Raw genomic sequence first — 15249 nt, 5'->3', positions numbered from 1 at the left:
GCATGTAATAATGTTAATTAAATGACAAGCAATAAGCACAACACATTTCAACAACAAGAGTTTACAACTTTTAGTTGTAACAGAACAAAACGTGTCTCCTCATTCAATTTTCTGCATCATGATATGAGATCAACTTCATGAATTATTACGTCCACTAGGTGTCACCCAAAAAAAAAATGACCCCACCACCTAATCTTAAAGGCCTACTGAAACCCACTACTACCGACCACGCAGTCTGATAGTTTATATATCAATGATGAAATGTTAACATTGCAACACATGCCAATACGGCCGGGTTAACTTATAAAGTGCAATTTTAAATTTCCCGCTAAACTTCTGGTTGAAAACGCCTTTGGATGATGATGTATGCGCGTGACGTAGCCAGTGAAACAGAAGTATCGGTACCCCATTGAATCGAATACAAAATAGCTCTGTTTTCATCTCATAATTCCACAATATTCTGGACATCTGTGTTGGTGAATCTTTTGCAATTTGTTTAATGAACAATGAAGACTGCAAAGAAGAAAGTTGTAGGTGGGATCGGTGTATTAGCGGCGGACTACAGCAACACAACCAGGAAGACTTTGACTCGGATAACAGACGCGCTAGCCGACGCTAGCCACGGACCGCACGGATGATCGTGGTGAAGTCCTTCGTCGCGCCGTCGATCGCTGGAACGCAGGTGAGCACGGGTGTTGATGAGCAGATGAGGGCTGGCTGGCGTAGGTGGAGCGCTAATGTTTTTATCATAGCTCTGTGAGGTCCCGTTATACTAAGTTAGCCTCAATGGCGTCGTTAGCAACAGCATTTTTAAGCTTCGCCAAGCTGGAAAGCATTAACCGTGTATTTACATGTTCATGGTTTAATAGTATTGTTGATTTTCTGTCTATCCTTCCAGTCAGGGGTTTATGTATTTTGTTTCTATCTGCATTTGAGCCCGATGCTATCACGTTAGCTCCCTAGCTAAGTTAGCTTCAATGGCGTCGTTAGCAACAGCATTGTTAACCTTCGCCAGGCTGGAAAGCATTAACCGTGTATTTACATGTCCATGGTTTAATAGTATTGTTGATCTTCTGTCTATCCTTCCAGTCAGGGATTTATTTATTTTGTTTCTATATGCAGTTAAGCACGATGCTATCACGTTAGCTCCGTAGCTAAAGTGTTTCGTCGATGTATTGTCATGGAGATAAAAGTCACCGTGAATGTTCATTTCGCGTTCTCGACTCTCATTTTCAAGAGGATATAGTATCCGAGGTGGTTTAAAATACAAATCCGTGATCCACAATAGAAAAAGGAGAAAGTGTGGAATCCAATGAGCCAGCTTGTACCTAAGTTACGGTCAGAGCGAAAAAAGATATGTCTTGCACTGCATTCTAGTCCGTCACTCTAACGTTCCTCATCCACAAATCTTTCATCCTCGCTCAAATTAATGGGGTAATCGTCGCTTTCTCGGTCCGAATTGCTCTAGCTGCATTGAAAACAATAGGAAAATATGAGGAGGAGATCAACTGACTACGTCACGCTACTTCCGGTAGGGGCAAGGCTTTTTTTTTATCAGAGACCAAAAGTTGCGAACTTTATCGTTGTTGTTTTATACTAAATCCTTTCAGCAAAAATATGGCAATATCGCAAAATGATCAAGTATGACATTTAGAATAGATCTGCTATCGCCGTTTAAATAAAAAAAAATCATTTCAGTAGGCCTTTAAAGACTGCAAAAGTCCATTCTGTTGATAAAAAATAGGTTAGTCTTTTAATAATTAACATTGTTCTCTGTTTGAGTCATTTCACTTGATCAAACCTTTTCTCCTAAATAAAAAAAGTGTGTATGATTTGTGCTGATATCGGATCGGATCAAAATCGGGATTGGCCAATACTCAAGGCTCCAATGCGGGTATTGTATCAGAGGTGGAAAAGTAGCAAGTGGATAAATGACCGCGTGTGTCATAAATAATAATGAAATATGTGATCATAAGTCCCGCGACCCCAAAAGGGACAAGCAGTAGAAGATGGATGGATGGATGGAAGTCCTAAATGTGTTGAGTTCAGCCCCGTAGGAAGAATGGACGCTGCAAACAAGATCACCCATTTCCTCAGGTGTTGGCAGCAGAAGGACGAGAGAGTGGAGGCCTTAGGGTCAGTGTGTGATCTGCTTCCTGTCTTTCTACAACACAACCATATGTCATAATAGGACAGTCACATGTTCCCATTCTTACACATATATATATATATATATATATATATATATATATATATATATATATATATATATATATATATATATATATATATATATATATATATATATATATATATATATATATATATACTGTATATATATATATATGTATGTATATACACACATATATATATGTATAAATATACATATATATATATATATATATATATATATATATGTATGTATATACACACATATATATACATATGTATATATACATATATGTATATATATGTATATACATATATGTATGTATATATATATACATATATATGTATATATATATACATATATATATATAATATATATATGTATGTATGTATGTATGTATGTATGTATGTATGTATATATATATATATATATATATATATATATATATATATATATATATATATATATATATATATATATATATGTTTATATATACATGTACATATATATTTATATATATACATATATATGTACTGTATGTATGTATATATACATATATATAGATATATATATATGTATATACATATATATACGTATATATATATACTATATATATACATATATATATATATATATATACATATATATATATATATATATATATATATATACATATATATATATATATATATATATATATATATATATATATATATATATATATATATATATATATATATATATATATATATATATATATGTATATATACATATATATATATATTATATATATATACATATATATATATATATATATATATATATATATATATATATATATATATATATATATATATATATATATATATATACATATGTATATATATATATATGTATATATGTATACATATATGTATATACATATATATATTTATTTATTTATTTTAATTTTTATTTTATTTTTTTTATTTTTTATTTTTTTTTAATGTCCTGCCCAGCTTCTCGGGCAAATCATATAGCAGATGTAGATGCCCATATCGGCTGTTCAGATTTACTTTACAAAAGAGAAGTGTAGGATACTTCTCTTGTTGCCTTACTTGTATTTTGACTTTATTAAATGTATTTATATTATCATTTGGTGCAGCCGGGCCGGAGCAGGAGGGGATAGAAAGAGAGAAAAAGGAAGACAGAGGGGGGAATTGTGGGGACAAGAGGGGGATTAGACAGAGAGACAAAAACAACAACAGCAAACACAACAACAACAACAACAACAACAACAACAACAACAACAGAGCAACATCAGCAAATACGACATGTACAAATATGATGGTAAAAGTAATAGCAAATAAGCAGTTAGCGAAAATTTAAAAAAAAATACAGAACTGAGCATTATTACACTAAAAATGGAGCAATATGAATACCAATTGAAATAGTGCTATTGATAATAAACAATACCAGTACTTTACCTTTATTATCAACAATACAATTGTTCAAATGCAACAATACATATACGTAATGATAACTTGAGATACGAAAGAATGCAGAAAAATGGAGGGGAAGAAAGAGAAGCAACCTTAACCTTGTAGATTGTTATAGTAACAATAGGTTAAGCTTTGTCAGTGTGCCATGTGTTATACCCAGTTTACCCTAGGGCAACAACGTTAATGTATGTTTGATGAAACGTGATTATGTGCATGAGTGTATGTGTGCATATGTACTTGAATATGTACAGTATGTGTATGTGTGCTTGTACAGTGAATGTATATGTACAGTATGTGTATATGTGTGTACAGCGAATGTATATGTACAGTATGTGTATACAGTATGTGTGTTTGAACAGTGAATGTATATGTACAGTATGTGTAAATGTGTGTTTGTACAGTGAATGTATATGTACAGTATATGTATGTGTGTGTTTGTACAGTGAATGTATGTGTAGTATGTGTATGTGTGTGTTTGTACAGTGAGTGTATATGTACAGTATGTGTATATGTATGTTTTTACAGTGAACGTATATGTACAGTATGTGTATACAGTATGTTTGTATAATGAATGTGCGTGTGGATGTACGAACTTTGAGTGTGTAAATATGTACTGTATTTATTTGTATATGTATGTGGGAGCGTAGGTACCTATGTATGTCTGTATGTATGTGTGTGAGTATATGTGAATTTGCATGTACAATACATTTGACTCCCAGTGTGTGCGGGAGCCAGAGTACGGCCCCTGCCTCCCCGAGAACCCATCCCACAAACAGTAGGTGTGGTGCCCAGGGAACCAGGGGCCACCGCCCCCACGCAGCCAAGCCGGACAGCGACAGGAACCCCAGAGCCTGGCCCACCGTGCCGCCCACAAGGGCCAGCAGCAGGCCGCAGACAGACGCACCCGGCAGAGGACAAGGCACGAGAAAAACAGGGGGAAGCCAGACCCCAAGCCAGCGAGAGACCACACCCCACACGGACAGAAAGGCGGGACGCCCCGCCCGAGGGGCCCGGAGACCCCCCGCAACCGGACGGGAAGACTGCCCCCGCCCCACCGGCAACAGGGCCCCCACGAGCCCCCCCCCCCCCCCCCACCCCCGGAGAGCACGGCGAGGCCAGCCCACGGCCACCCCACCCAAGCCGGCCGCCACAGGACCACCCAGCACGGGGCCACAGGAACCACCCACCCCACCCGCAGAGACCCCAACGATGGAGATGGAACAACCAGCAACCGCCCCGCCGAGTCCCCCCCCCTGAGGTAGGGGAATAAATAAATAAAATAAATAAATACATAATAATAATAATAATAATAATAATATTAATCAAATATATTTAAAAAAATAAAAAATAAAAAATAAAGGAAAAAAATAAATAAATAATTACATCTATTTATAAAAAATAAATAAATAAATAAATAAATAAAAAAAGAATTAAAAGAAGATCACAGACATGCTGACACACAAGGTTGCTACCCCAACAACTGGCCGACTCGCAGCACCTCGGAATACCCTGCAGCACCAAGCCACCACAGTAGACGCAGGGACCAGACCCAGCAGGCCCCAACCAAGACGGGCACCCGGAAGGGATGGACGGCGGGACCCAGGAGCTCCAGACACGCAGTCCGGATGCAGTAGCCTGAGGCGCCGACCCCCACCCGACAGGCAGGCCCAGAACGTACCCCCAGAAATATACATACATATATATATACATACACATAAACATACACATGTACACATACACACACATACACATGCACATATATATACATACATACATACATACATACATACATACATACACACACACACATACACATACACATTCATATACACAGTTTGTCAGCCCCGACAACCACCACGCGCGCGCGCTGCCACCAGTCACAACATCAGCCACCCCCCTGCACCAGACCCAGCAGCCACGGGCGCCCACACCACAAACAAACGGCAGCAGAAACAGCAGCCACAACACCCCCAGACAGCCAGCACCACCCAATCAAATCAAAGCGATCAAAAAAAAAAAACGCGACCGGCAACCACACGCCAACAGGATCACAGATACCAGCCAGCGCCAGCCCGCCGGCAAGCCCAAACGCCAACACGCAAACAAGAGACACCAACACCCCCCCCCCCCCCAAAAGACAACAATATATATATATATATATATATATATATATATATATATATATATATATATATATATATATATATATATATATATATATATATATATATATATATATATATATATATATATATATATATATATATATATATATATATATATATATATATATATATATATATATAAATAAATATTTGGTGGCAGAGGGGTTAGTGCGTCTGCCTCACAATACGGAAGTCCTGAGTAGTCCTGGGTTCAATCCCGGGCTCGGGATCTTTCTGTGTGGAGTTTGCATGTTCTCCCCGTGACTGCGTGGGTTCCCTCCGGGTACTCCGGCTTCCTCCCACCTCCAAATACATGCATCTGGGGATAGGTTGATTGGCATATAAATTTGGTCGGAAATGATCAGTACTACCACATAGAAAAATATTCTGTCTTTCCAAAGAATGAATAATCATGTGTAGGTTGTTATTTTGGAGTGTGGAATGTTAGAAAAGGTATGATCAAGTGAAATGACTAAGAACACAGTAGGTATGAAAAATACTCACCTTTACATTGAAGTGGCGTGGTCATTTGTGTTTTTCAACACATAGTGGTCACGATATATCATTAAGTTAAGTTCATGACGCAGTATGTTGAATGATGCGGACACGTTTGTTGCTGGATACTTTCTAATACAATTCTGCCTTGGAGACTTTGTATGTGTAAGTAATATGTAACTATATTTATTTTTATAATTGTTTATATTGACAAATGTCCAACCTTGTGAGCTTTTTGAAAGGACATTTAGATGGTAATTTATATGATATTAATCCGATATCAGCACGAATCATCGTAGCTATTGTCATTATTTTGTAGTGTAGAATGTTAGAAAAGGTTTTATCAGGTGAAATTACTCAGGAAACAATAGTATATATGAAAAAACACTAACCTTATGACAGATGTACGCTGTCTTTAAGTTAAAGTGGAGTGGTAATTACTTTTTGGGTGACAGTGGTCACGATAACTCATTTAGTGAGGATCATGATGTAGTAAGTTGTACGATGCGGACACCTTTATTACTGGATATTTTCTAATACACTTCTGCCTTGGAGACTTTGTATGTGTGAGTAATATGTAACTATATTTATTGTTTATATTCACAAATGTGCTGTTTTAGACTGCATTATTGTTAAATTAGTTAGTACGTATGTCTAGCTTGTGTGCTATTGTGTGCTTAGCTGTTGTGTAGGTGCTCGCCCCCAGTAGCCTATAGCCTAGCATGTATAAGTGAACACACTGCAGGACTGCTTGTGTCGAAGATTGATATCGCAGCCTTCATACTTTTTATTTGCTGATATGGGACCGATATCGATATCAGATCGAGACCAAAGATTTTAAAAAGTACAAAAATCGTTTCAAATGAATAAAAACGAGTCAAGAATTTAGGTAGGAGACCACAGGGGAGACCCAGGACACGGTGGAGTGACTCTGTCTCCCGGCTGGCCTGGGAACGCCTCAGGGTCCCCCGGGAGGAACCGGACGAAGTTGTTGATCAAATAAAATGTCTCCCAGCTGCATGGGATCTTGTTCTGGTCACTATACGCTACTGAACTGGGCCCACAGGTCCCACGTGGGCTGTTGGTGCTTGAAGCGCCGTCAGCAGATCTGAGAGGGCCCCGCGCGAAAACACAAAACACAGACGCTGCACGGCTCTCGCCACCGCGTTGTCGTGACAACATGCAGCCTTCATCACAACAATGTGTGAGTAGAGGCCGCTAACTGGAAGCCAGTGAGACACTAAAAGGTTACTGACATGTCTGCAAGACATTTGTACTCACGTCCATCTTTGGTTCAGCACCTTCACTGTCTTACGCAAGCGTAAAAAGAAGTTAGCCACTGTTTGTTCACAGGTGAGAACATTCACTCTTAAAGGGGAACTTCAGTAAAACGCTAAGCTAAATGCTGAACAAGAAATACAAACTAGGAACATAATAAAACACACACTTACAATGTCTGGTCTCACTGGGATGCCGACTGATGGGATTTTCTTATCTTCCCGTTTAGATGACGAAATATTCATAATGCTCTCACAGGGCGGGAAAAAGAGGTGCTGCAAATGAACGTCTTTTCTTGTCTTTCTCGCCATCTCGTAGTCTAAGTTGGATGTCAACTTCTCGGTTTATGTCCACAACCTTCTACAATCCAGGTGAGAGGCATGATTTATCATCTAGGAATAACTTTCATCAACTCAAAGGCGACGCAGCAGCTCAGTATGTCAGAGCAGCATAAGCTAGTTAGCGCTGCTAAAAGAAGTTCCTCTGCGTTAGCGCTAATAATAAAAAAATATTGTTAATACTTGGTTAATTTTCAGGTCATGACATGTAAATGGAGTATTGTTGGCGGTTTTTGGATGTTTTTTAGAGGGCTTTATGGACGCAATAGAGTACTCCCATTGAAGTGTCTTGCTCAAGGACACAACGGACGTGACTAGGATGGTAGAAGCTGGGGATTGAACCAGTAACCCTCAGATTGCTGGCACGGCCACTCTCCCAACTTCGCCACGCCACAAAACGTGCTCATTCTAGCCATCATTCCTACGTTTGAGAGTATTTCACTTCCAATCAGTAAAAGTGAACATGCAGGAACAAAGTATGTCAATATAATCTACATGAGACACAAAATAACTTATGTCATTCTAACATAAAGCAAGTGTGCTAGCTTGATGCTAATATACATTGGATATGCCATAGACATGTTACTGATTAGCATTAGTGATTTTACATGGCAATTTTAACACATCTAAATGTGTTGATTAAAACTACAACTAAATGCACGTTGCAATCAAACAGCTGGTGCGTAATAAGTGCAATACTTACAGTATTAACACTTTTTAGGGCGCAACAAATGACTAGCACATTCAACTTAACGGCAAAGACTACTTCCTGACACACATAGGACAAACTGAAATGAATGCATACTTGCAATTCAGACTCAAAATTAATAAAGTTATTTCAGATAGGATGTGGGCGTGATATTGCGGCAAACTCTGATCTGATGGTTCACCACAAAACACGAGACGTTAAAAGCTCAGGTCCACAAGTTCAGATCGTGATCATATTTGGTACACATGATAATAATGACACCCTGAAATGCCGAATGGGTCAGTACCTGTTCGTATTCAGTTGTAGTGGGTGGAGCCTGGTGGCGAAAACTGCACCTCGCCATCAGTCATCAAACTGTCATTATTTGTCTTAGCTCATCGGATCTTCTTCTAACCTGACACAAGGCTTTATGTTCGGGGTCTGATTATGTTTAGATGTTACTATTGACATCAACATCGCCCCCTTGTGGTGAAAAATGATAACAGTCATAACTTTCTTTTGTAATCTATTCACGAATAATCCTAATGTTCGTAATCTTCCCAAATTATTTGATGGTGGGTCGGGGCAATGGGAACATTGGCATTATGCTAGCTGTTAGCATGCTAATGTCGGGACTGAGTACCTATTCATATCCAGTTGTAGTGGGCCTGGTGGCGAAAACTGCTCCTCGCCATCAACCATGGAACCGTCTTTACTTCACTTTAGATGATCAGATCTTCTTCCAAAATGCCACAAGGCTTTAAGGTTGGGGTCCGACTATTAGGGATGTGAATCTTTGGGCGCCACACGATTTGATTTGAGGGTGGGGGTAATGATTCAGTTCATAATCCATTTCCGATTCAAAAACAACATTGGGTGCCAGTTCTATGATGAACTACATTCCTCCATAAAATAGACGAACAGCTCTGATAAAAGTTTACATTACTTCAAAGAAAACTGGTTTTGTTTGATAAAATTCTACCCAAACAATTAATAAAGTGGTTGGACAGGACAGATAATAAAAAAAAAATCTAATGTTTTTAGAATCGTGACAAATAAGAATTGCGATTAATTAGAAAATCTTTTTTTTTTTACACTCCTCCCGACGTTAATATTGACACACACATCGTGAAAAATGATCACAGGCAGAACTTCCTTTCATTATGCTCGATGTTCCAGACATTGACACATGCTAACGTTAGCATACAATACCAAAATGTATCTCGATACTTATCGGTACTTTTGTAAATAAAGGGGCCCACAAAAGATGACATTATCGGCTTTATTTTAACAAAAAATCTTAGGGTACGTTAAACATATGTTTCTTATTGCAAATTTGTCCTTAAATAAAAGACAACTTGTCTTTTATAAGTAAGTAAACAAACAAAGGCTCCTATTAGTCTGCTGACAATACAGTAACATATTGTGTCATTTATCATTCTATTATTTTGTCAACATTATTAAGGACAAGTGGTAGAAAATTAATTATTAATTTACTTGTTCATTTACTGTTAATATCTGCTTACTTTCTGTTTTAACATGTTCTATCTACACTTCTGTCAAAATGTAATAATCACTTATTCTTCTGTTGTTTGATACTTTACATTAGTTTTGGATGATACCACAAATTTGGGTATCAATCCGATACCAAGTAGTTACAGGATCATACAATGGTCATAAATTAAGTCCTCATGTGTCCAGGGACGTATTTCCTGAGTTTATAAACATAATATACATTTTAAAAAACAAAAGATTTTGTGATGCTAAAAAATATTGATGTAATCATAGTAGTATCGACTAGCTACGCTCCTGTACTTGGTATCATTACAGTGGATGTCAGGTGTAAATCCACCAATGGAATTTGTTTACATTGTGGCGCCGGTGAGCTATTGTATCCTCCTACAGTGTGTACTGAAGCATGTTTAGCTATTCCTCGTCCTGCAGTGATAATGTTAGTTGTAAGAAACGTACTTTATTTGTTGCCATGGATTAGTGATTTAGAAGTAGCTAAAACACTGCAGACTGCGGCTGGAGTTTATCCGCTAGCTAGCTAGCCATGTCTTAAAGCACCTCCTCCTGAGGGCGTTTCAGTGGGCTGCCGAACATGCTCCTCTGCTCGCAAAACCAGCAATGACACGACGTGAAGATGACGGGGGTCGGCTGACCGGTACTTTTCAGAGGCGGTATAGTACCGAATATGATATTAGTATCGCGGTACTATACTAGTACCGGTATACCGTACAACCCTATAACATGCTAACTGTTAGCATGTGCCAGGTGCCAAGTTATATGACTCTGAGGCGTGCGGCTGCACAATTAGTTGAACTTTTCACGCTCAACACGTTTGTGAGCTCAAAACAAAAATGGACAAAAGTTTGTGTGAAGGAACAATTTATTTCTGCTTCACAACAACAACATGACAGTTGTTAAAAAAGTTTGTGAAAGACTGCATTTAGAAATGTGACAAAGTCAGGGATTAAGGTCACAAAGTGTCTCTTTGACTTCCTGCGGGCGTGTAAAAAAAACATGCTTTTGTTGTCAGTCTGATAAAAGAACTGTTTTGCAACATATTTTCACATTCATAAAGCGCTTGGTAACAAGAGGAAGGCACAGCGAGACGTTCCTAAGTCCCTTTAAAAGCCACGTTAAAAAAGATGAAGTCATGCTCGCTTCCTGTTGCGGATTCTTGCCGATGTCGGCGTTAAATCGATTGGATTTGTTGTGCTTCAAAGAACACGTCCGTGGTGTCTGGAGGGGTCACACAGTTCCCGTGGCCACTACGCGTTGTCGTATTTGTGAAGCGCCTCCTCCAGTTTGGCCGTGATCTTCTGGAAGAAGGAGATCTGCTGCTGCAAGTAGTGCTGCATCTGCGCCCGGAAGTCGCGCACACGGATCTGGTGGAAGTGCTGGATCTCTGCCAGTGTGGCGCAGGAGATGATGTTGCAGCGCTCCTTGATGCCCTCCGCCTGTGCCGCCTCCATCTTGCCCTCCTCCACGTGCCGCTGGCTCTCCTTCACCTTGGTCAGGGCTCCTGTTGGAGGGGCGAGGGAAACCAAGGAAACAAAAACGGGTTAAACATGACCGTCGCTGGGGTTGCGCCATACAGACGATTTACAATATAAATGATATCAGTTATTTAAATACCGTGTTGATGACACATTCTAGCTGTGTCCCGCACATTTGGCAGCGACAAGCGAACAAACGCAAGGTAGCATTTTTGTTGGTGGCCAATGTCCCTTCACAGTGCAAAGCCACTTCTAAGCCACTAATCCTCGCCTCCATGGTGGCAAATAAACTGTTTCTTACAAGTACCATTATCACTGGGGGCCGAGGACTAGCCAAATATGCTACACTACACATCATGGGAGGATCCAAAAAGCCATGCTAACTGTTAACAGAAAGTTAGCGCTCTTGAATGTAAACAAAAATGGGTGGATCATTACAAATATCAACTGTAGCGGTACCAGGTACAGGAGCCGTTTATGATGAGCTACCGGCTAACGTCCCTTCACAGTGTAAGTTAGTAATCCTCTCCACCATGACAGCAAATAAATTACGTTTCTTATAGGTATTATTATCACTGGAGGCTGAGGACTAGCCAAACATGCTACACTACACATCGTAAATTGATTAAAAAAAAGGGGTGTCCAAGGGGTGGCCCCGGGGCTATTAGCTGCCTGTAGCTAATTTTTTTAAACGGCCTGCGGCAAAATTGTTAGCGTTCTAATATTAGCATCCTCACTTTTTTCTGCTAATTTTGTCGGTATTCACCCTAGTGTCAAATATTTTTTTTATTTCACAAATGATACCTGTTAGCATAATAAGATTTTTTGCTAATTTTGTAGTCATATTTTGGTACTTAATACATGCTAATGTTAGCATGCAAGCATTTTAAAAATGTTTTTCAGGTACACATCTCAGAGTTATATATTTTGGGACTTGACACATATTATAGTTAGCATTTTAGTATGCAAAATTAGCATGCTAGCTTTCTGAGCTAATCTAACCAGAATACCACCTACTCAGTGGCCTAGTGGTTAGAGTGGCCGCCCTGAGATCGGTAGGTTGTGAGTTCAAACCCCGGCCGAGTCATACCAAAGACTATAAAAATGGGACCCATTACCTCCCTGCTTGGCACTCAGCATCAAGAGTTGGAATTGGGGGTTGAATCAGCAAAAATTATTCCCGGGCACGGCCACCGCTGCTGCCCACTGCTCCCCTCACCTCCCAGCGGGTGAACAAGGGGATGGGTCAAATGCAGAGGATGAATTTCACCACACCTAGTGTGTGTGTGACAATCATTGGTACTTTAACTTATACACACCTCAGTGTCATACATTTTGGTATTTCACTAATGTTAACTGTTAACATCTCCGCATAGTAATGTTAGTATTGTGGTGGAATTTATGACCTATTGTACCATATTTGGTGTCTGTCAAAGTCCAGAAAGAGGGCGAGGTCGAAAAGCATTAAGAAAGTAGTGGAATGTCTGCTCGGTTCTCTTTTTTCTATTCTGTACCATCGAAGGAGCATATGTGGGTTAAAGTTGAATATATGGTCGGCCTGACCATTGTACAAAATATTTTGATTGTTTGTTATGGCTAAAGGATTCAAGGAGGTTGCAGAATAAACAGGTCCAAAACAACGGGACCTTGACGCACGAGGGAAACACATAAAATGACCAAGTCAGACCAAGTCTGAAGCTTTTTTTCTTCATTCCATGCTGAGGGGCGCGCCCGGGGAAAACTGTCTGTGTGCACGGCAATTCAATCCAACCATTGTACCATTTAATTATGAGTAAAATAAAACTCTTGTGTTAAATCCACTTTTGTTCTTATTTAAGATTTGGACCTTCCACCACATAAAATTGGCGTCACGAACAGGATGGTCTAGAACGCTGCAGGTCGACATCCGCTCCCGGTCTCTCTCTAGGCAGACAGAGATTTGCACGTGCGCATCTAAAGGTAAGCAATTTTGCTTAATGTGTAAACGCTGTCTGTCTGGAGATGGTTGGGCCTGTAAGACTGTAGTAGAATTTCTGACCTTTGACCTATAGTTCATGTCTGTCAAAAATGTATGCTCATTATGATTTCTCTTCCTCTTCTGTGGGACAAAAGTGAACTTTAAGTCGTGCCAACCTGTCTAACTGAATGTGTTGACTGTCTAAAAGATTCGAGTTGTTATGGAACAGATAGGGAAAACAAAACAAGACATTGACGCACTAACAAGAGAGATAAGAAAGGGATAAAGCCAAACGAAGAGAGTGTTTTGGGCACCATCTTTTTCATGGTGACGGGCGCGCCCGGGGGGGGAAACTTTCTGTGTGCTAGACAACTCAACCCAACCATTGTACCATTTGATTATGAGTAAAATAAAACTCTTGTGTTAAATCTACTTTGGTTCTCATTGACAACCTGGACTTTCCACTACAAAATTGGCGTCACGAACAGGATGGCACCCTCAAAGGAGGGTGCCAATTCAGTAATTAAATGTTTTGTGAATGATCTAATATCCCGACATGGTTTCCCCAAAAAGATTAGGTCAAACAACGGCACCTATTTTAAGAAAACAGGTTAATCTTCTTCAGTCACAAGATCAGCACTTCTCAGGACCAGCAGCTTCCTAGGAAGGTGGAAAGACCATGAGACCAAAATGGTAAGTTTGCAAAATGTAGAATTTGTGTGCCAGTTCCTCTGTGCAGATTTGAGGATGAAAGCAGCCACTCCAGATTCCCTTGCACTCGCTAAGAGGGGCACGGTCAAAGCCAATCCAGGACCAACACCCGATACCTGACTGGAAGGAACCGAGAGGAGAGACAACACCTTGCCAGCGATGACGAGAACAACTAAGGTTGCCAGCCAATGTGTCCACCGGGACTCCAGCAGCTGTGGAAAGAAGTGTCGGGAGTGCCGAAGCAGCGAGGAGGCCTGAAGCAAGCCGAGGGCCTGGACCAAAGCCCCAACGCCCCATACTTTGCCCCGCCTTCCCCAAAGCCCCATACTTTTCCCCAATTTCGGCCAGCACGGACATGCCATTAAACAGTCTGCCCAATGGACTGAACCACACCCCAAGAACAGACAGAGACAGACTGTTTGAGTGGATCTCTTTCTTCACCAAGGCAGCCAAAAGCCCAACGAGGTGTCGGCAGGCCACCAGCCTGAGGCACCACCGAGCCATCCATACGAGCACTAATCGAACATGGACTCATACGAAATTTAGTTGTGTGTACAAAATCAATTGGTAACTACATTCATTGCAATGCCGGGAAAAATAATAATGCAACAGCTTACAGTCATAAGTCTATATTAATTCTAAACCAGATCTTGTTTGATTCATTATTAATGTGAAAATACATCTTGAATAAGCATATATATATTCATCTAAGTATGTTCATGATCAAAGTATTTTGGTATTACGTTACTAACTCAAAGGGTAGGCCACTAATTGTGTTCTGTGAGATGGTTTTACTGCAGGCTGGTAACAGCGATCGCTCTGAAGGAGGGTCATAGACGGAATTTTTGCCTCGTATAAAAACATTGAGGTTTTTGCCTCTATCTGCGGTAGAGATTTAATTTAGTGGTCTATATCAGAAATTGTTTTGGTCCAGGGTCTTAAGACCCTGGAAGGCGGGTAT

At 39.8% G+C, this 15249-nt stretch overlaps 1 protein-coding gene across 3 annotated transcripts in view; it reads right to left on the bottom strand.

Annotated features, from left to right (window-relative positions):
* The window catches only part of snx18a (sorting nexin 18a), a 190156-nt gene that overhangs the window by 69890 nt on the left and 105017 nt on the right, over positions 1-15249 (bottom strand). Inside the window, exon 3 of one of the 3 annotated variants that reach the window (XM_062051049.1) lies at positions 11003-11646. The exons of the other annotated variants lie outside the window; for them this stretch is intronic. Coding sequence (XP_061907033.1) covers positions 11393-11646 — 254 coding nt within the window. The 3' untranslated portion in view covers positions 11003-11392. Of the gene's footprint in view, positions 1-11002; positions 11647-15249 lie in introns of those variants that run through there. 3 annotated transcript variants of the gene reach the window in all.

This window comes from Entelurus aequoreus, linkage group LG06 (assembly GCF_033978785.1).
Source record: "Entelurus aequoreus isolate RoL-2023_Sb linkage group LG06, RoL_Eaeq_v1.1, whole genome shotgun sequence".
NCBI classification, from domain to species: Eukaryota; Metazoa; Chordata; class Actinopteri; order Syngnathiformes; family Syngnathidae; genus Entelurus; species Entelurus aequoreus.
Note: the sequence above shows the minus strand (reverse complement) of the source record. Positions and strands in the feature narration are given on the sequence as shown.